The following is a 21,033-nucleotide window of genomic DNA, read 5'->3' on the forward strand; positions in this document are numbered from 1 at the left end:
CATGAGCACTGCCAGGGCATTCCAGGTGGCCACCAAGAGAGCAAGAAGTCAGGCATTAGCCAGAATGGAGTCAACTCGCGGGATAGGCCCCAGGAGGCTTTCTAGGAGTGGGCTAACCCCTTAAAACTCATCTTTTGCAGAAAAAAGAAGTAACATCTCTGAGGAGTTTGTGAATGCCTGGCAGCTATGAATTGTAAAAAGAGAGAATGAATTGTAAGGAAGAGAGAAGGCCTGTGTAGGCCTGTCCCAGTGTGTTTCTGTGTGCCCTACAGGTGGAAGAAACACAATCCCATGCCCTCAGTGATGTCCGAGCAATGTAAGCCAGTACCGAGTGGGGATAGTATCAGGGCATTCATTGCTGCCTTCCCAGGCCAGCAGCCAGGCTCCTTCTTACCCTGTTGTCATAATAAAGCACATAGCTTGCAAGATTGTCGGGAGCTCCCTATGAGGGGGAGCCAGGGAAGAGTCACAAAGAGGCACTTGTGGCCCTGTCCACTGTCCGTCAGGTGCCACCTGGAGGTCAGGAACTTTACAAGCACTGTCATTTCATAGACCAGGGAACTGGGGCACAGAGTAGGAGGTGACTTGCTCGAGGTTACGGGAGGGAGCAGAGTGGGCTTTGAACCTCAGGGTCTCTTGCTTAAGCCTGTTCTTCTTTCCAGTGTATCACACAGCCTCTAATTTGGCAAGCCCACGTGGTTTTCTTTTATTAGGTTTGTTTTGGTTTGATTTTTACCCGCCACTGATGGAGATTTACTACAAGTTTCATTAAGTGCTTCACATATATCACCTCACTTAATTCCCTTCTAATTTATAAGCTAGTGAGTGGGGAAACCAGAGCTCAGAGATGCTACATGTTCTGCCTGTGACTGCACAGCTGGAGAAAGTCAGCACTGGAAACCCCATCCAGCCTGTGTGACCACAGAGTCCATGCTCAGCCCTGGACTGGGGAGTTCCGACTACATGAAGCCGAATCACACGGGACAGCCTCCAGCCCTGAAGACCTGAGGGGCAGGCCAGGGACTCAGCAAAGGGAGGCAGGACTCCAGCTCGCCACACCTAGGTCAGCACTCACGCCAACCCAGTGGGCAAGTGGGAGGAACCAAGGACCCGGGAGGAGGGCTGGGCCGCCATGTGGAGTGTGCCCTAGTGCTCCAGGCTCCCTTTGGGTCTCTTCATCCAGACATGCCAAAAGCCCTGGTACATGCACAGGCCAGCCTCTCGTTGGCCAGGAGACTGGGGAGGGCCCCCTGTAAGCAAGGCTCATATCTGTCTTATGTGAGCTCTGCCTAAAGTACAATGATGGCTTAAAGTCCTGCTGCTGCCAGGGAGTCAGAAGTGGCCAGAAGGTTCTATAAACTTTTTATAACATCGACTATTTCTCAATTCCTTGCAAGATATGTAGCCATCACTTTGACCACTGGGCACTTTCTGCCTGGAAGCTGAGATTGTAATCAGTCTGGGTGACTAGAGCAGCTATAAAATATTTAACTTGAACATACAATCACATTACCAAGATCTCTTATAGTATTTGGTGTCAAGCAGAAGTCCAACTTGGCCTCTGGCCCATGGTATAGACCCAAGTTATTATGTTGAGTGTTACCGAGTAGATAAATAAGAAAGAAATATTGTTCAAATCATTGTGTGACTGACCAACACACATTATAATTATTGTAAAGAAAAATCCTCCAGAGCTGGGGAATTTATCCATCTTGCTAATCAATTTATTATGTTATATCCCAATAGAAGTAATTCAGGTACATAATTCATAGAAGCCATCTTAAAAGCTCTTGCTAGAGAAAATAATTGAGACCCTGCAAAATCACAACATGCTTCCCAACACATGGCTAGTGCTATCTGGGAGAAGAGAGTCTAATACTGTATCTAGCTGAATGTCACAGTCCAGAGGGAGATGGCAGTAAAGCTTCAGGACTGGAAAAATTTTTATAAAAATGGAATTTGAAAAAAAAAATTCAACAATAAATAAGCAATCTAGGCCTCACAGAAGGAGCCCAGCCTTAGGATTTGAGCCTGAATATGCCAAAGGCCCTGAGATCAGCCACATGTTGCCCTTTGTCATTGGCTATTTCAGTATTGTCTTAGCAGTTGTTCATCTAGACAAAGCCACACGCCATCCGTGGGTGGCACGGATACGAGGGAAAACTAGGAGTGGATCACTTCCTCTGGAAAAATTTACTCTCTATAAAGGGGAAATGGTAGTACATGAAGTTAACTAGACTGCAGGGTAAAAGCAGCAGGTCATATAAGCAAGAGAGGGAGAACTAAATGCCATTAGGAGTCAGATGAGAGATCTGTCTCGCTAGGAGGAATTAGGGAGGCTCCATGAAAGAGAGCCTGAAGGAAGGATAGGACTCGGGCAGGTGGGTAAGGGAAAGGGGCTTGAAAGAGGAAGTTGCAGCACTGGCTGCATCCAGAAGCCTGGAGGGGGTGTGTGGGTGCAGGAGAAAGTAACTAAGCAGCAGAGAAAAAGAGGACATGAGGAAGACCTTGGCAAAGTCTAAAGAAGCTTGGTTTGGGGGTGCTGGGTAGAACCCAGGGCCTCACACCTGCCGAGCACATTCTGTCCCACTGAGTTATACCCCAGCCTCCAAAAGTTAGTGGGAAGAGGAAGCCAGGGTCTTCAACTCCGGTTCAGAAATATGACTTTCTCCTACCCACATTTCCTAACATAAAGTTCTCAAGATTATGTTAGATCATACAAAGGCAAACTTGCTTCCAAAAATTATGTATTTATTCCAGCGAACTGGGAAAGATATAATTATATATATATATATATATGTACATATATATAATCATTGTTTCCTAGTGATATTGAATTTCTGTTTTAAATAAACTTGCTTAAGGAAATAAGTGATTCAAAAAATGCTAAGTGAATAATAGGACAGATGGTGGGTGACTATGGCAACAGCAAAGAGAAGCACCCAAGGAAATGCCGCCGGGAGGACGGTGCTGGAGCCCCGGCTGCGCTCAGACACCAGCGCAGGCAGCTGCCAGGGCCTGTGGCAACCACAGATGACAGGAGGTTGCTGCCATGCTGGATTTCCCAAATATTTTAGAAAAGGCCAACCTTAAAATTTTTTGCTGAAATCTCCTTGTTTAAAAATTCTGACAGCCAGTCACCAAGGTGCAAGTTTGTCATCCCCGTATTTGGGAGACTGAGACAAGATTGCAGTTTCAAGGCCAGTGTGCAGTAACTTAGTGAGACATCCTCCTCACTTCAAAATAAAAAAATAAATAAATAAAAAAGGGCTGAGGGTATAACTCAGAGGTAGAACACTCCTAGGTTCAATCCCTAGTATCACACACGGACACACACACACACAGATATACACTCACACAATTCTGTCAACTGATTCCAATTTTTGAAAACATTGTATAAAGAAAAATGTCTATATGGCTCCCACTTATCATCTACCCTAGATGATAAGAAACGGTGGTCCAAAGAGACTCAAAGCCAGGATGACAGCTCTGTGGACAGTCAGAGGACAGACTGAAAGGGACCAGACTGGAGACAGAAAGTCTACTAGAGTATTGATACAGATTCCAGGCCAGAGGTACCATGGCTTGGACATTTCCATTTTCCAAGCAAAGTCCAGACCGACATGAGTGTTTTAAACTACAACTGTCTAGCTCATTTTTACTCACCCTGTTCATTTTCAGGCATAACTGTGCTGACTTAATAGGGAGGAAAGGAGAACTTGGGCTATAAGCAGTGGTGAGCTTGGTGACTAGACTGGATAAATGATTGGAGAATAATTAGCACCAACACACACACACACACACACACACACACACACACACACACACACCTCCTTGGAGCCTGTTTCTGTGCATTGTCTGTCATCACGGAATAATTCAACACAAAGTGATGCTCATTAGATGGAACTCTCTAGCCAGCAGCTGAGTGAGCTTTTGAAAAACTGATTTCTTAAGTAATTTGTCCTAAAGACAGGCTTGACATGAAGTTGGCATGATGATTAGCAGGTCACTGCGTGGGAGCAGCAGACGTGATTATTCTGGCTCTGGCTCTGGCTCAACCCCCATCCTGCCCAGCACTGCTTTGCATTTCAAAAGACCACCTATTCTCTAGGAGAGATTCACATGCAACCTCCTGGAGGACCAGGCCCTCCTCTTTGGAACTGGTCCACAAGTATTTTGTACGTTTGTGCCCAGTTTAGATCTTTCTGCCCCGTCTGGCATGTTTTATAGACCTGTGTGTAAAGTCTCAGTTTTTCTTCCATACCAGTAGATTTCAAAGTAGTACCCAGACCCAGGGCATCTACATCACCTGGGACCCTGCCCCAGACCTATTAAATAAAAAAGACAGAAGGTAGAGCACAGCAACCCAAACTTTAACAAGCTTTCAGGTGACTGACACAAGCCAAAGTTTGAAAACCACGGAGATTTTTGCAGGAGTAAACTAATAGTTCCCTAGAACCTTCATGTACCAGATGCATATATATGGTATTAGGTAAGCGGTTTTTCATTTCACTGAGGAGTAAGCTGATACTCAGATATAATGGCTTTCTCTAACTCTTAACCTCAGAAGGAGGAGTTGAAACTCAGACCCAGACCCACCTGATTCCAAAGCCTTCCCACTGCCTGAGGGTAAAGACACCATCAGCACTGTGGAATAAGCAGAGACTTTGAATGAATGAATGAATGATCAGTGAAGAAATGAATCAACAGTGTGGTCTAAGATGATACAGTTGTGAGTAGCTAGAAATGGTTTTTGATTTTTGAATACTAGTAGGCCTCTTTTAAAACCAGAATTTCAGTTAACAAAACCAAAATAGGCATGAGTTGGGATTTCCTGGCCCCAGCAGCATCTTCTATGTAGTTCTAACTCTAGAACTAACTAGAGATTAGAGGCAAAAAAAAAAAGTGGAATCAGCATGTTTTTATTTTTTAATTGGATTGGCAGTTGCAGTATATTGGAAGAATCCCTGGATTAGATAGGAGAAATCCAGGTTAAATACTAGCCCTGCTACTCATTAGCTGCATGAACTTGGGCAAGTTCTCTGCTTTCGCGTTCTCACCTACTCAATGGAGAATAAATACCTCCTTTTCTTCCTACATACACATAAGCTATCTTCTTATGCTATATAAAAGCCTATCTTATATGGTCCTTCATTTGTAAGGGTCACATACAACTGTTATGTGGAAATGCTTTAAAAACATTAAATTCTCTACTTACCAGTTATCATCAAGGCCTGCAAACCATCAGGCACACTGACACTGATGAGGTGCCAAGGTGAATGAATGCATGTGGTTCATCGGTTACCAGAAGTAAAAACACACTCCAGTGACCTGAGAAAAACAGGCGTGGCAATGACGTTGTTTTTAAGAGTTCTGTGGTTTAGGACCAAGACAAGCACTGGAAAGCCACTGGGAGTCCAGGCAGGTCCAGGCCCCCTTTCATCCTCATCTTTCTCGGGCCTCATTGGTCTCTTGCTCCGGCATCCCTGCCATCTCTCCATGTACCATGCTCAGTTTGGCCAAACTGGCCTCTCTCTCTGATTTTGGCTCCTCTTTGACCATAACAACCTCGCCAACTCCTCTTTCTGTCAAATCTTTTGGCTTTCACCAAATGCCATATTCTTCATTTTAAATCATATTTGTAATTTTAATTAGCACAGGACAATTGTATACATATATAAGATGCAGTGTGAGGTATCAATGTATGTGTATAATGGGCAATGATCAGATCAGGGTAATTGTTAAATCCTTCACTCCAAATGTTTACTATTTCATCATTTTCTTGTATTGGAAGCATTCAAAATCCTTACTGCTAGCTATTTTGATATATACAATTAGTGGTTGTTGAGCTAGTTATCTCACCTATGGAATGTTATTAGAAGTTATTTCTCCTATTTAACTATTCTCCTGGGCCCTTGGGGATTTTTCAGTTCAAATACTAGAGAGTGGACTCTCCTTGCTCCAGAACATCTGTGTACCAGCCACATTTTGGAGCATTGTTGGGCCTATGAATAGATTCCTCTTGGCTCAGGTGCTTGTCCTGGTCCAATCAGCTGAGGGCAGTGAGAAGGTGGCATCACCCAGTTCACCTATGCTTGCTGCTCAAGCAGAAACTGTGGATGGAGCCTTGCTCCTCATGATCACTGTGGGTGAAGAATAGGGAGAGGAAATGCTGAAGGCCCTTGTGCTCTTGAACAGAATGGCACTTGCCAGTCTTGCCGCCAGCCACTTCCTGTGTGCCTCAGTGGCCTCTGTAGCATATGCTTAGAGGGCAAGGCAACAAACTGCATATGCAGTGCTCTCTGGGAAAGAGCCAACAGCTCCCCAGTGACATCTGAGAAGCTGCTGCCAACAGCACAGCAAGAGGAGCCAGGCCCGTAGCCAGAGGCGGCCTGTGTGCACCTGCTCTGCAGGGTCCCGTCCCTGTGCTGACAGCCACAGGCACTCACTTGAGTATTCTTTCACAGGTTGGATGATAGAGCCAGCCCCCTAACAAGCAGACTTCTCCTCCCCCCACCCTGGGGCATACAGTGATGATTTCCTTAGCTTTTACATCTATTTGTAGTTTTCAATGTACAGATAATTTGGTTTAATTCCATAGATCACAGATGTTAGACTTGATGGATCCCTTCATCTATCCAGTTCACTAGAATACTTCCTGAGAAAAGTAGATGTGCAATAAATATTCCATGAATAAATGTAATAAACTTTGTAGTAAATAAGAGCCTATGGAAGAAAGAGACTTGTCCAAGGTCCCTTAACAAGTTGGTGGCGGGAGTGGAATGAGTCTCAGTTTCTTGGCACAGTCCAAGCACATTCCTTTACACCATGGCCCATGGACTCCTGAGATCTCAGGCTTGGGATACACCATGCACGCCATCTTTAATCTCCCCCTGAGATATCCCCACTAGTCATTAGTGTGCCCTTTCCTTGAATAAAGAAAATAAATCCCATGACTTGTAATGTATGGCCCTATAGAGCACCTGGTCCATTCACTTAGTCTTTCTACCTACAGACATTCATTAAACACCTGCTTTGAGTCAGGGCCATAATCTTTGCTGCTGATTCACAGGTAAATAGCACATTTCCTGCCTTCGAGCAGTTTCCAATATGTAGGCAAATGCATACACATAAGTAGAATGTAACCCAAGGTAGTCAGTGGTGTTCTCTGACTCTTTCTTCTTTTAACCCAAGTTTGTTTCTCAGGGACTGTGATCCTTATTCACTGGACCTGGTCAACCTATTAGGACCTCAAGTCAAAGTCTAATTCTCATTTCACATAATGGCCCTTCAGATATTTTAAAACAGAGGACAGACATATTCCTTTATAAGCAAATTTCCCAATTCCTTCAAGAATTTTCTTTTTTCTTTTTTTTATTTTGTGGGTCTGGGGGTGAAACCCAGGAGCATTTGACCTTCGAGCTACACCCCCTGCCCTGTTTTTTATTCTTTATTTTGTAACAGGGTCTCACTAAGTTACAGAAGGCCTCACTAAGTAGCTGAGGCTGTCTGCGAACCGTGATCCTCCAGTCTCAACCTCCAGAATGCTGGGATTACAAGCGTGCGCCACCACGCCCGGCTTCAAGCATTCTTTATCAGCCTGGCTGGTGGAGTACTCTTGTAATCCCCGCTCATGGGAGGCGGAGACAGGAGGATTGCGCAGGTTCAAAGCCAGTCTCTCTGGCTTAAGAGACCCTGTTTCCAAATAAAAATATAAAATAGGTCTGGGGGTATAGCCCAGAGGTAGAAGGGTTTCCAGGAACCCCAGTACCACCAAAAAAAAAAAAAAATTCTTTATCTGACTTTATGCTTCAAGGTCAGAGGTGCTTCAATTTATCTTTCAGTCTCTTGAAGTTCCAGATGTGAACTTCTGAATTCAAACTATAATCCAAAATTACAATGCAGACTTGACCTTCCTATCACTGTCGTCATCCTAAGTATTGTATATCTAAAAATATGGGGCAAGGAAGCAATAGCTCTCTTGGCCATCAAACTATTCTCTTAAGCCTGAATACTGCATCATACCTTCTTCCCTGGCCCCTTTCCTTTATTTCCCCACTGTATTTCTGCTTAGTTATCAATATGATAAATATCACTGAGTACCTGGTTAGAGTTTAGCACTCACTGTACACTTTGGAATACCAGTCACGATGTGTATCTATCTTCAAGGAACTCATAATGTTATTGGTGAAATTTAGTTCTCTCCCCAGATAAACCAACAAGATAGAATGTAACCAAAGAAACAATCTTTTGCCTAGGCCCTTCCTTGGAGCTGTTTTAATAGTGGTTGGTAGACTACTGGGTATGATTGAAAACAGATCTCGGTTCAAATGCCAATGTGACACTGGCTTCAAGCCCAGGCTGTCAGGGGCTTTGTCAAATTTTTGTCATTGCATTGACCTAGTCAGTTGAAGACTGAAGACCTTTGAATTCATCATCTGCAAAGAAAGCTGGGGTGCCTGCAGGGAATGACACCTCACAGGCCATGGAACAGCTTTCTAGCACCTGGCACCTGCCCAGTGCCAATCTCCAGTACACAGAGAGGGAAGCTCTTTCAGATGCCAGCATGAGGATGCCTACACTAGGGCATCAGGGAGACAACAGGTTTACTTTACTTTGACAGTGTTTTCCCCAAGAGAAAACTAACCCAAACACCCTGCTCTCCTCACATTTCTTGTTTGTGTTTCTGTTTTTACTGAGGGGAGTTTCCATGTGTTTTGTATGTTTCTATGGGTGTGTTTACCTCCAATAACCCATATTTCCTTATTTGGATTTATTGGACCAAGTTAGTGTATTGTTGTAGTTCAATATACAACTACATGTATATGTACGTGACCCTTAAAAGCAAAAGACCAAGCAGAGAGTGGCAGTGCACACCTGTAATCCCAGTACTTAGAAGGCTGAGACAGGAGGATCACAGGTTCGAGGCCAGCCTCAACAACATAGCAAGGCCCTCTGCAACTTAGTGAAATCCTGTTTCAAAATAAAAGATAAAATAGAGCTAGGGTGTAGCTCAAAAGTAAAATGCCCTGGATTCTATCCCCAGTAACACACACACACACACACACACACACACACACACACACACACCACCACCACCACCACCACCACCACCACCACCACCACCAGGTCCTAGGCTATGTTTTTTCTTTCTTTATGTGCGCGGCATTTGCCTTATTTTTTCTTTAGAATCATTTTCAGAGATGGGTATAGCTATCCACTCCATTTCACAGATGAGGAAGGTGACAGGTATAGATGCATTCTCCAAAGACACATAGCCAGTAAGCAATAGCCTGGCTCCAGAGCCCATACTTTGGTCCAGGCCATATAGTACAAACTTTGACTGCAGGTATAACATAGTCCACTTACCAGATAATCCCTTGTCAGATAAATAACCTTGAGAATCTGACATCAGCTCCCAGTCCCCACTGGAGACTAAAATGTTGGCAAAGGTACCTATTTCATTCTATTTATTATAAGGATTAATTAGAACATATGATTATTCCTTCACAGTTCCATTTGAGGGTCTGTGTTGGACTCTTCCCTCAACTTTGAGTTGTAGAATTTAGTCCTACTATGCTCTAGTTTGTCACTGCTTTGAGTTGCTAATAATAAACCCAATCCTGATGTGTTGGGAACAAAGGGGATAGGAGAGATAAAACCTTATATATAAATTTTACAAGCTGCAGTCTAGGTGATCGTATTCAGCAATTCAGTTGTCTGTCTTGGAGTTCAGGTTCCCTTTGTAGCAGAACAGCCAGGAGGGGTGTCAGATGGTGGATCACTGTTGAAAAATAGGTGGGCCTTGGGTCTTCAACCAAGCGTTCCCACAGAGCTTCTAACATCCACTTTTAGGACAAAAGGAGAAACAACGGAAACAGAGAATTGTGGTACAGGCAGCCAATGCAGACTTCTCTTAGCTTGGACACATCACAAAGGAACAAGACATAGAAGAGGTGCTAGGCAAGCAGAAAGGAGGGACTGAGGATGCTGAGGGGATCCTGCCGTCACACATGTTTCTCCTTTTATCTTTGATGTCGAAGTCTCACATCCAGTACCCAGGACCACAGAGGTTTGCCTTCTCAGACCAAGGCAAAAGGCAAGTATAGGTGCATTTGTGCTGTGGCAAGAAGATGGAGAGAAGGCCACCTCTCGTTGCCTGGGAAGTGGGAGTCCAGCCACGAGTGTGGCTGCTCCTCCAGACAGGATTTTCCTCTATGGCATCCTCCAAAGCAAGACTTTGGTTTTTCATAAAAGAAAAACATATATCAAAGTTGTGTGAGCCATTCTTCTGAGGATGGACATCTAGGCTGGTTCCATAATCTGGCTAAATGCTGCTATGAACATGGATCTGCGAGTATGATTATAATATTATTTAATTTCCTTTGGAAAGATGCCCAGGAGTGCTACCTCTGGGTCATATGGTAGTTCCATTCCCCATCTTCTGAGAAACCTCCACACTGATTTCCAAAGAGGCTATACTAGTTTTCAGTCTCACCAACATTGTAATAGGATAAAACTACACCATTTGCAGGGAAATGGATGAAATTCAAGAATATTATACCTAGTGAGTACATCCAGTTCCAAAGAACAAGTAGATGTATGTTCTCTTATATATGGAAACTAGAGAGATACTCAGAAATAAAGACAAGATCAGATAGATGAGCAGAGTCTTCAAGGGAATGACTGAGGGTGATTAGAGAAGGGAAGGGGGGGACAAAGTCATAAAGAATCCAATAGTAGAAATAATGCTATGAACATATACAAAATTGTCATTTCTAATCTCAGAGACTTGCAGGGTAAGGGTGAGGGAGGGGGGACCTGGTGGAGAAGACAACAAGAGTTGTGTGCTTATATTTTCCTAACACTCTGTACCCCAATATGATGCAAAAGTACAACGCACCAAATTTTTTAAAAATAATTTTTAAAAAGAAAAGCAGAAGGTAGAGAAGATAGTATGTGTAGGCTGACTTCCAGGCCTAGACTCAGGAGCCTTGAGTGCCAGCCATGATCACCTTGCTCCTGACAGATCCACACTAATGATCTGTTTCTGCTGAGGTAGGGAGCAGACACGGACACTGCAGAGAGTTCCCACGGCCACCTGGTGTCCTGACTCCCGTGTCTCCTCTAGGAAGGAGCACCGTGGTCTTTCTTCCTTCTACAGGTGCCCTTTGTATTCCCTGCAACGTTGTATTCAGTGTCCACAGACACGCCCACTTACAACACATGTCCAGAGAGTGGACTAAGGAAGCATTTCAGCTCTGCGTTCCAAAACTGATGGAAGGAAAAACAAGTTCCTGGAACACGAACCTCCAATCTCTTTTCTATCTGTGCTAGAAAAACAAAAGCTGGAGGGGGTGAGGGGGTAAGGCCCCATTTTCCAAAATACGAGATACTCAGAAAAATCAGTCATTAATAAGCAGCTGAGTTTTTAACTCAGATCTAAGCAGCTCTAAAGGCTCACCTTCTGCTAAATGAAAGCAGCTACAGTGTGAGCATGAGCAAAGCAGGAGGAATGCAGGGAGTCGAAACTCACCAAGCACTAATTGGGAACGTACAACATATTTATGCAGTAAAGTTCACACTTCTCCCGGGCCAACAAATGTCACTTCTGCTCTAGAATTTAGTATACAGAGACATAGTCACTGGAGACTCATTATTTGTGGGATCCCTTGTGGACCCCTAGTTGCTGAAATTCCTCCAAGTAGAGGAACAGCCATATACATAAACATTTCCTCAAAAGAAAACATACTCCAGTGACTCCCTTCCATGACCTAGTTGCCATCTTAAAATCACTTCACATCTTTCATGTCTCCTCAGACTTCTGCCTTCCCTGACACTAACAGCCTGGGCGAGTGTGGTCGCTTTCAGGCTTTCTTCCTATCAGCTTAGCAGCCAGCACTATGCTCAGCCTCAGAAAATATACTTTCCTCACTTTTTTCCCTCTGAAGACTTTTTGGCAGATGACAAGCAAGTTTTTTTTTTTCTTTTTTTTAATCTTCCAGACTTTCTAAGTCAGAATCTAAAAAGGGTATGACATTTATCTGCAGTTGATTCTGTTAAAAAATAGCAACTAGTAATCATAGTGATCTTATTAGGAGACTTATTTTACACTGTTGGGTTTGAGAAAAATGGAATCATAGAATTTTTTAATCTGGGAGGGATCTGCTAAACCATCTCATTGAATTATTTTAGCTATAGCAATAATCATTTACTCAGATCCTTCTACGTATTGGATGCCAGGGAAATACATAAACCAGTCAGCCCAATCTCCATCCTCAGGAGTCCACAGGACACAAAGCTGGCTCTATGCTGCTGTAGGAGGGGTGAGGAGTAAGTCCTGGGAGCAACTTTGCCAGTATATACTGTCGGGAAGACTTCTCAGAGGAGGCAGCAGTGGTTGAAGGAAGGTCTGGAAGTTGCCATTTGGGGGCGTATGGGAGGAGCCAGTGCAGTGATGGGGAAACAGCAGAGGAAGATCCAGGGTTGTGCTGGGGTCCACAGCCAGCAGAGCAGGACTAGACTGGCTGCATTTCTGTCCTGTCTTCCAGCAGGTGGAAGCATTCCTCCCATTGTACAATTAGCTAGAAGCTTAAAGCAAAAATAATCTTGCTATAAACTTTACTCAAAATTTTTAATTTTGTTTTGTTTTATTTGTACCTAGCAATGAATCCAAGGGCATTCTACCTCTAAGCTACACTCCCAGCCTTTTCTTATTTTTATTTTTTGTTTTAAAATAGGGTCTCACTAAGTTGCTGAGATTCTAAATTTCTGAGGTTGTCCTCAAACCTGCAATCCTGCTCTCAGCCTCCCAAGAACTAGGATTACAGGCATGTGCTATAATGCCTGGCTAAAAACTCTTATTCTAAAAAAATATTCAAAATTAAACTTACTGATTTTTTTTTAAATTTAAACCACAACAACAATGTCTTAGAAGCCACTACGGACTTAAACATCTCAGGAGCACTGACTCTTCCAGCCAAAGCCAATGGAGAGAGAAAGACCCAGGACCACCATTCTGCCAGGACCAGACTGTCAGCCCTGAAATAAGGTCACGTGTTGGAGCAGACCCTCTTATTTTTAAGTCTGTGTTAAAGTGAAACATCGCATGAGTTAATGGAAAGAAAACATTGGGTGAGAGAAACTTCTCACTCATGAAAGGAACCATGCAGATGGACTTTTTCCCTGAACTTTTAAAATCTTTCCCAAGTTGATACTAGAAGACCTTGGGAAAGGCCTTTCTTAAAAGTGTGCCATGCTGTGAATGCCACCTCCCCAAGACATCTTCAAGCCTGCCCCCTCCGGGCAGACTTCCCTTAGCTGTTTTTGCCCCATCCCAGCTGCCACTGAACACACTCTGCTGCATCCAGGTCTTAATGTGCCTTCTCTACTCTTCATCTCTGTTCATTGTAGACTCGTAGAACGTTAGAACAGAAATCATCTCTGCCATCACTTTTTTTTTTTTTTTTTTTTTTTTTTTTTTTTGGTGGCACTGGGGTTCCTGGAAGCCCTTCTACCTCCAGGCTACACTCCCAGACCTATTTTATTTTTGGAAACAGGGTCTCTTATGCCAGCACGGCTGGCTTCGAACCTGAGAGATCCTCCTGTCTCCGCCTCCCAAGCGCGGGGATTACAAGCGTGCGCCACCACGCCCGGCTCACTTTTTGTTTTTTTAACTGATGAAGGAGTTGAGGCCCAACAAGTGGAAGGAAGTCTCCCTCGGTTATGCAGCTTGATACTAGAAAAATGGACCTCACACTAGGTTCTCTTATTTCCAAGTAGAGCCTTTCCTCTCTCCCATGCTGCTGCCCGGGTTTTCAAAGTTAGTCTATGCATTTCTTATAGGCAAGAATGTTGTATGTGCCAACGTCTTCAACAGAGGCCTCAGCCCTGGCTCTGTGGCTGACGACCGTGAGCCAAGACAGTGGATTGTGTACTTAACTCTGCCTGCCTCGCCAACGGTCTCCTCTCCTTGCACCTCCAACCCTACCCACTCACACTGTGGCCTTGGGGAAGTCACTGCCCTTCCTTCTCTACAAAATCAGAGAGTACTGGTGTCTTGACCCTTCAGGTTCTGAATGTCCCCGAATTCTCTGTCCTTCCATTGGTTTTGTTACTGCCTCCAGGATTGTCCTTGCTGTCCCAGGGGCCTGCCTTGCTCATTCCCTTGGCTTCTGCTGCACAGTATGTTCCTGTGTGGCCCAGATGGCCAGGGCCAGTGTCGAGGGTGGAGACCAGGGTCTGAGCTCGAATCCTGCCTCAGTGACTTAGTACTTCTGGCCAATGGCAAATTGCTTCATCTCAGCTGGTGTGTGTGTGTGTGTGTGTGTGTGTGTGTGTGTGTGTGTGTGTTAATTATGGGGGCTTGAACCCATGTCCGAGCTCCACTTCCAGCCCTTTTTATTTATTATTTTGAAACAGGGTCTCACTATGTTGCTAAGGGCCTTGCTGAGTTGCTGAGATTGTCCTCAAATCTATGATCCTGTCTCAACCTCACAGGTACTAGGATTACAGGTGTGTGCCACCACACCCAGCTCAGCTGCTTTTTTTTCTAAAGTAAGATAGAAATACCAGTGCATGCATCATTGTCAGACTTAGTGACAGTGCAGTGAGATGGGAAATGCACGGTGCAGAGGGGCGTCTGCATATAGTTGCCTCTTACTTTGTTCCACATCCAGCATTATTGAGAAATGAACTGTTCCAAATAAGCAAAGTTTCTAGATTACAGGTTTCCTAACTGGAGCTATGAACTATCACCTAACTTTTTATTAAAATCCTTCTGAAATTGCTTCTCTGCTTCCTTCCCATGTCACACAGTGTATATGCTGAAGGTATTAGGGAGCGTTTGAGAAAGTGACATTCCTATACAAAGTGGGAATGATTCCAGATCTGGAGATACCAAGGGGACAGGGAGGAAGGTGTCTAAATCTTTTGAAAGACCTTGAATTTTTCATCCCAGTCAATGGTGGGGGGCATTGAAGAGTGGTATGCAGGAGAATGGCAGGCTCAGGTCTTTCTCACAGAGATGACGCCTACTGCTGGGTATTGAGGATCAAGAGAGAAGGCTTCAAGGCCGGCCACAGTGAGGGGTGGCCAGGTCCTGCGCAGATACATGGACATCACAGGTGGAGAAAACAAGGTTGCAAATGCCCAGTAGCTCTATAAAAAATTAATGGAATATTAAATGTAAGATATAAAATACTCTAAAGTATAAAGAAAGCTATAGGAATCGCCCGGGAACCCACCACCCGAAGCTAACCACTGTTCAGGTTAACCTGTTTTCTCCCAACAGCTTTGAACTTGAGAATTTTTCATGCATTTGTGGAGGCAAATTTGACTTATAATAACTTGGTTAAAGCAGACATTTTCCAGAACATATCTTCTAATGTGAATTGAGATGTGCCTTAGTCCGAGTAAAAATAACGTACTTTCAACTCCAACATTCCCTTTCTGTGAAGGGGCCCAACTCACTAAAATGTGTGGGTCTTGGCTGACCTGAGGCTTGACTCTCACCCTCTGTCTTCAACTCTCCTCCTCTGTCCTCCCCTCAGAGTCGGTGGATAACTGTCCCAGCAATTGCTATGGCAACGGCGACTGCATCTCGGGGACCTGCCACTGCTTCCTGGGCTTCCTGGGCCCTGACTGCGGCAGAGGTGAGCACTCCCCTAGGACTCTCAAGTTCCATTTCCTAGACCCTGTGGGAGCTCAGGCTCTGCTTCTCAGAACAAGTGAAGAGCTCCAGGCCACCTCTCGATGTGCCCGAGAAGGGCTCCTCAGGGCCAATCTTCAGAAACCCTTGAGTGGCAATCTGTAGGCAGAACCAGGGCCGGCCATTGTTACCCACCTGTGGTCAGAGGGGAGGGGACCGCGCAGGGGCAGCCACGGGGAATTTAGTGTCCCTTGCCGAAGCAGGCAGAGGGGCAACAGGGGTTCTTTTAGAAAGTTCATTTCTCCTTTGGAAGAATGATCAGCCTTGCCAAATATCTTTGAAGTTTGATATCTCTCTGACCCATGGATGGGAAGCCTGAGGAGCTACGCCATCCCTGCCTTCTGACAGCACAGGAGGACTCTTAGGAGACCACCAGAGAGGGACTCGAGAGGCCAGGTGGCTCCCCACACTAGACTACTGCTGCCTGAAGCTTCGGCACATGTGTGCTCACAGTAACTACTGTGAGATTGTTAAAAGGCTGCCCATGGCCTACCCTGTGGTTTTGGCCTTCGTTTCTATCCTGGAAGAATGAACAAGGAAAATGCCAGCAGAGGCCCATAAGCCTGAGAATTTGGCTCTCCCCTTGGGAAACTAAAACGGCCCCTTCTTATTTTTTTTTTCCCACTGCTTCATACACCCAGTAGTCATGTGCTTCATACCCAGTTAGATCCTTTGCTGGGTTCTGGAGTCATGACATGGAGCAAAACCCAGCCCAGGGGCTCTCAGACGGCTCTGGGAGATGGATAAGCACGTGGGTGGCAGCAAAGCAGTAACATAGTGAGTGGATGGCCACTCACACCTCAGCAAGGCTAACACGGACTGGCTAGCTCAGGGAGACAAGAATCAGGTCAGGAAGGCTTTTCAGATATGGTGGCAATGGACCCAGCCCTGAGACTTCTGAAGTGCCAGCGAGTGGAAAGTGGAGAAGGTTTTCCAGGCAGAAGAAATAGCACCCTGCAGATACCATACACACACCACGTTGAGGGCTCTGCTTATTTGAGCTAATGTGAAATAGACACTGAGAAGGCAGAGCCGGCAGCTGGGAAGCACAGTGATTACCTGCTGAGTGCTTTAAAAAGGAAAGAAGCCAGGTGGGGGCTGGGGGAGGTGGTGCAAGGAGAGATGAGTCATTCCTCCTAACAAGAATTACTGTCTCATCCCATATGCACTTAAAGTTAAGAGTCGTGTATAAAAACAGCCTTATTGTATCTTGGTAAGACTGGCAAGTACTTAGAGCACAATGCAATATAATTTATTTTTATGTAGTGTCCTTCGTTGAGATGATCACAAAACCCTTTACGCTAAGAGGTAGAACATGAAGATAGTACTTTATAAAGAGCCATGTTGGGCTTTTGGCTCTTCTCCCCAGGGGGCAGTGGTGGATGGGCTGGAGTGGAGGCCAGAAAGACAAGGGAAGCCCAGGTTCGCCAGGTTAAAACAACAGTAAGTGGTGCTGCAGATGAGGTGCGGGAAGAGAAAATGGAGTGCTATTAAGAGAGTGTTGCAGGAGATCAGGGCAGCCAGGAGACCCAGCCACCTTTTCCAGCAGAACAAGACCCAGAAGGAAGCTTGCTGCCTGAGGTTCCCAGCAGCCAGAGAGCTGCATCAGCCACCAGAAGAGGGTGGGAGAGGGTATAAGCTCGGCCAGGTCCACACTGCACACTTTTATCTACAGTTCCAGATGTGTTTGAACTGGAATGAGATAAAGCAAAAGCAGCAGGTGATGGGCCTAGGTGGGCATTTGCAGCAAAGCCACTGAGCTGACAGCTGAGCCCTGCAGGGACGGAAGCAGTTGGGGACACTGAGCAATGATTCACACCAGGCTGCTGGCCCTGTCTCCCCAGCTTCCTGCCCTGTGCTCTGCAGTGGGAACGGCCAGTACATGAAGGGCAGGTGCCTGTGCCACAGCGGCTGGAAGGGCGCTGAGTGCGACGTGCCCACCAACCAGTGCATCGACGTGGCCTGCAGCAACCACGGCACCTGCATCATGGGCACCTGCATCTGCAACCCCGGCTACAAGGGCGAGAGCTGCGAGGAAGGTGAGACTTGCTGGTGGCTGCTGCAGCACCATCCTCCGAGGTAGAGGCCAGCAGGTGGTGCCCAGAAGGTAGCCAGGGAGCCTCCCAGGCCACCCTTCCCCCTGCACCCCACACCAGCAAAGTAATTAATCTAAAGGAAGAGGGCAGACACATCAGGGGCTGGTCTGCGAAGGGACTGAGGACTGTCTCTGACTGAGCCTTTACCATGTCAGGGTCTGTGCTAGAATCCTCCTGTCATTTCATGTCAAACCCCACTGGGAGGAATAATTACCTCCACTTCATACTCGAACCGAGACTGGGAGAGTTGAATGACTTATCCAGGTCACTCAGCTCTATACCCCAAGTTTCCTTTGTTTCTGAAGCCAGGACCTACTATAGATCTGCACACTCTGTCTTCCTGGATCACACTCCTGTATGTGTGTGTCTATGTGTATATTCATGTGTAACATTTCTGTATTCCTGAGGATGCCTCTCTCCTTTGTAAAGCCAATGCAGTTATGGAAATCCAGGATAGATGTGACCTTTTTTTTGTTTGTTTTTTGTTTTTTTGCGGGTCTGGGGATGGAACCCAGGGGCATTTGACCTCCAAGCTATACCCCCCTGCCCTATTTTTTATTCTTTATTTTGAAACAGGGTCTCACTGAGTTGCAGAGGGCCTCACTAAGTAGCTGAGACTGTCCACGAACCGTGATCCTCCTGTCTCAGCCTCCCGAATGCTGGGATTACAAGCGTGCGCCACCACGCCCGGCTGACCTTCTGTTTTAACAATGGTGTTAGTTCTTTTTGAGGTGAGCTAGATGGATATTTCTGTTTCACAAACGAAGAAACCAAGTCAGGGCTGGGATTCAGCCCAAGTCTTCTCCCTTAGGTTCTCAACGATAAGAGGAGCCTCATTCACAAGCAACTTGGAGTTGTTTTTTATGAGCACACATCTGGAATCAGATATATGTTTGAGCCCTGGCTCTGCCTCTCAGTAGCCTCAGTTCCTCGCCTATAAAATGGGAATACCTTCCTCCGAGGGCCACTGGGAGGATCAGATCAAATGACCCACGTAAAGCACTTAGCTCAGGGTCTGACACGCAGTAAACAGTCCATAAACGTGGCTCTTACATTATTAGTATTATCCTGGGACAATGAAGCACGTTCTCTGTTTCACCCCCTTACTCGACCCGAGGTCTTTTGGAGTAGATGAACTTGGCTGCTTGTGTCTGAGGAACCATACTGTGGGCCTATCACCTCCTACTCACCACTGTCCAGAGCCTCAGCCTCTCCCCAGCCGCTGCAGGAGGCTCTGCTCAGAGCTGTCCCCCAAACCCACATGTTACTTAATAGAAAGCCTCCTCTTCTCTAAAGGAAAAAGAATGTTGATAGAGCCTTTTCTAAGATTGGAGAACAAGACAGGATTCGTGTCTGAGAAGCGTGGCCTCTGCACCAGCCTGCATGTGGCCCTGGCACCCTGATGCTCACTTGTTGGCGCTGATGGGATTTCTGGGGGCTGAAGGGAGAGACGGGCACCAGCCCTGGAACAACAACCAAAAAGAAAGGCTGGCTTTCTTACCCAAGAACAGAGCCTTCATCTGCTTTCCCTTTTATTTTGGTCACTTGAGGTGTGGATCCTGAGAAGGAGAGGGAGACAGGCATTCCCTCTTGAAATGATGAGCCCTGCACAGTGAGGGCTCAGCGGGACACTGTCCATCCCCAGACAAGCAGCCCTGGCCTGTACCCTAGAGCAGCGGGGTTATCTACAATGAGAAAAAATGTTGTTTATGATTTTGATTTATGTTATCTATTTGAAAAGAAATGTTTTTATTCCTGCATTCTTTACTGAGAAGGGCCATCTGGGGCTGATTCCTTTTATTATTTCTCCTTCTCTGGTGAGACATCATTGCCTTGTCCTATATGTATAAAAGGGTTTCCTTGGGGCTTTCCTCTTCTCTCTTCTCTTCCCTCCTCTCTTCTCCCTCTTCTTCTTTCCCTTCTCCTCCTCCTCCCGCTTCCTCTCTCTTTCTCTTCCTCCCTCAGCTCTGCACTAACAAGTTTCACTGTGTTTATAAAACATCAGCTAACAAGCATACTTTTTTCTCTCCCTTCCTTCTTCTGAAGTTTATTGCCCCATATTTTTTAAAGCTTGAACTGAGCCAACAGGCCGCTTGGAGGCGGCTGGGGGAGGGGCAGGAGAGAACACACTTGGATCCTTTGCAGTGGAAAGCCAGAGGCTGCGTTCCTGGTCCTGGAGTGTGTCTTAATAGCTCGTGTGGTCACTGAAGCATGGAACATTTTGGGAATGGTCAGTCATGTTTGCATCTGGGTCATGCAGGCCTCATCACATCATTAATGGGCTCAGCTTCTGCCAGGAATTTTGGCTCAAATGACAAGCTCTGCAAAGGAAAAAAAAAAAAATATGTAGCTGTTTGGCAGGAAGAAGAAAATAAGTGAGACCCTCTTTTATACCAAGTTTGCCCACCTCCCTGACCTCTCCCCTGTCTCCTACTCCAGGCCTGCTGGTCTTCCCATGTTGTATGTAGCTACCTGGGGGAATAACTAGTGTCCCTGAGGCTGTCCTCCTATGCTGGGAAGAAGGCAGCTTGGTTCTGTGCTGGGATTCCTGCCACCCTAGAGACCAGGAAGTTGCAGATCCAGTCTACCCAGGACCTCCTTGTCAGTGTCACTTCAGCACGGACCCTAGGTTTAGGATGGGTAGGGTACAGGGACAGCATCTTTCCAATAGCAGCCTCAGCTAGGCCAGCCAAGAGTCCCCAGAGCTGCTGTCTCTCTGCCCTGTGATGTTCCTTAAAACCCTCCTCCTGCATCCCACTCATTTTGGCCAATTTGCCTACGGAAATGAAGGCTGGTAGTCTGGAGGTCACTGTCCTCCAAGCTGGACCATCCACTGAAAGCATGGGGTTCACTCTACTGGTTCCTGTTCCATTCAGACTTACTCTGACACCAAGGCTCTCTTGCTAAATTTGGCCCCTCCTAGCCTGCTGGCTAACAGTGCAAATTTATAAGTTTGCCCTCAAAGGCACCCTGGAATTCTCAGAGACAGGTTCAACCTAAAGCTGAGGCTCAGGCACTCAAAGAATGGGAAATACCTTATAGTCCTCTGGGTAGAAATTGCTGAGTTGTTTCCTGTCAAAGTGGAAGGCTCTCTGTGTCTAGGGAATTATCATAGTAGCCTAATGGGCTGAAATAATCCTTCTGGGGTTCTGAGATCTGAGGCAGGTTATGAGAATTTATCACTATCATTATATTGTTATTTTTAATGACCAGCAACTCCAGCAGGTC

General features: G+C 45.8%; 1 protein-coding gene across 4 annotated transcripts in view; it reads left to right on the plus strand.

Moving 5' to 3' along the window:
• The window catches only part of TENM4 (teneurin transmembrane protein 4), a gene marked incomplete at both ends in the record, with an annotated part of 389,090 nt that overhangs the window by 227,079 nt on the left and 140,978 nt on the right, over positions 1–21,033 (plus strand). For all 4 annotated transcript variants that reach the window (XM_080708704.1, XM_080708705.1, XM_080708706.1 and 1 more), the window contains 2 exons: positions 15,552–15,653; positions 17,554–17,748. In XM_080708704.1, coding sequence (XP_080564830.1) covers positions 15,552–15,653; positions 17,554–17,748 — 297 coding nt within the window. The remainder of the gene's footprint in view (positions 1–15,551; positions 15,654–17,553; positions 17,749–21,033) is intronic.

Source organism: Muscardinus avellanarius, assembly GCF_963383645.1.
Source record: "Muscardinus avellanarius genome assembly, chromosome: 1".
Classification (NCBI taxonomy): Eukaryota; Metazoa; Chordata; class Mammalia; order Rodentia; family Gliridae; genus Muscardinus; species Muscardinus avellanarius.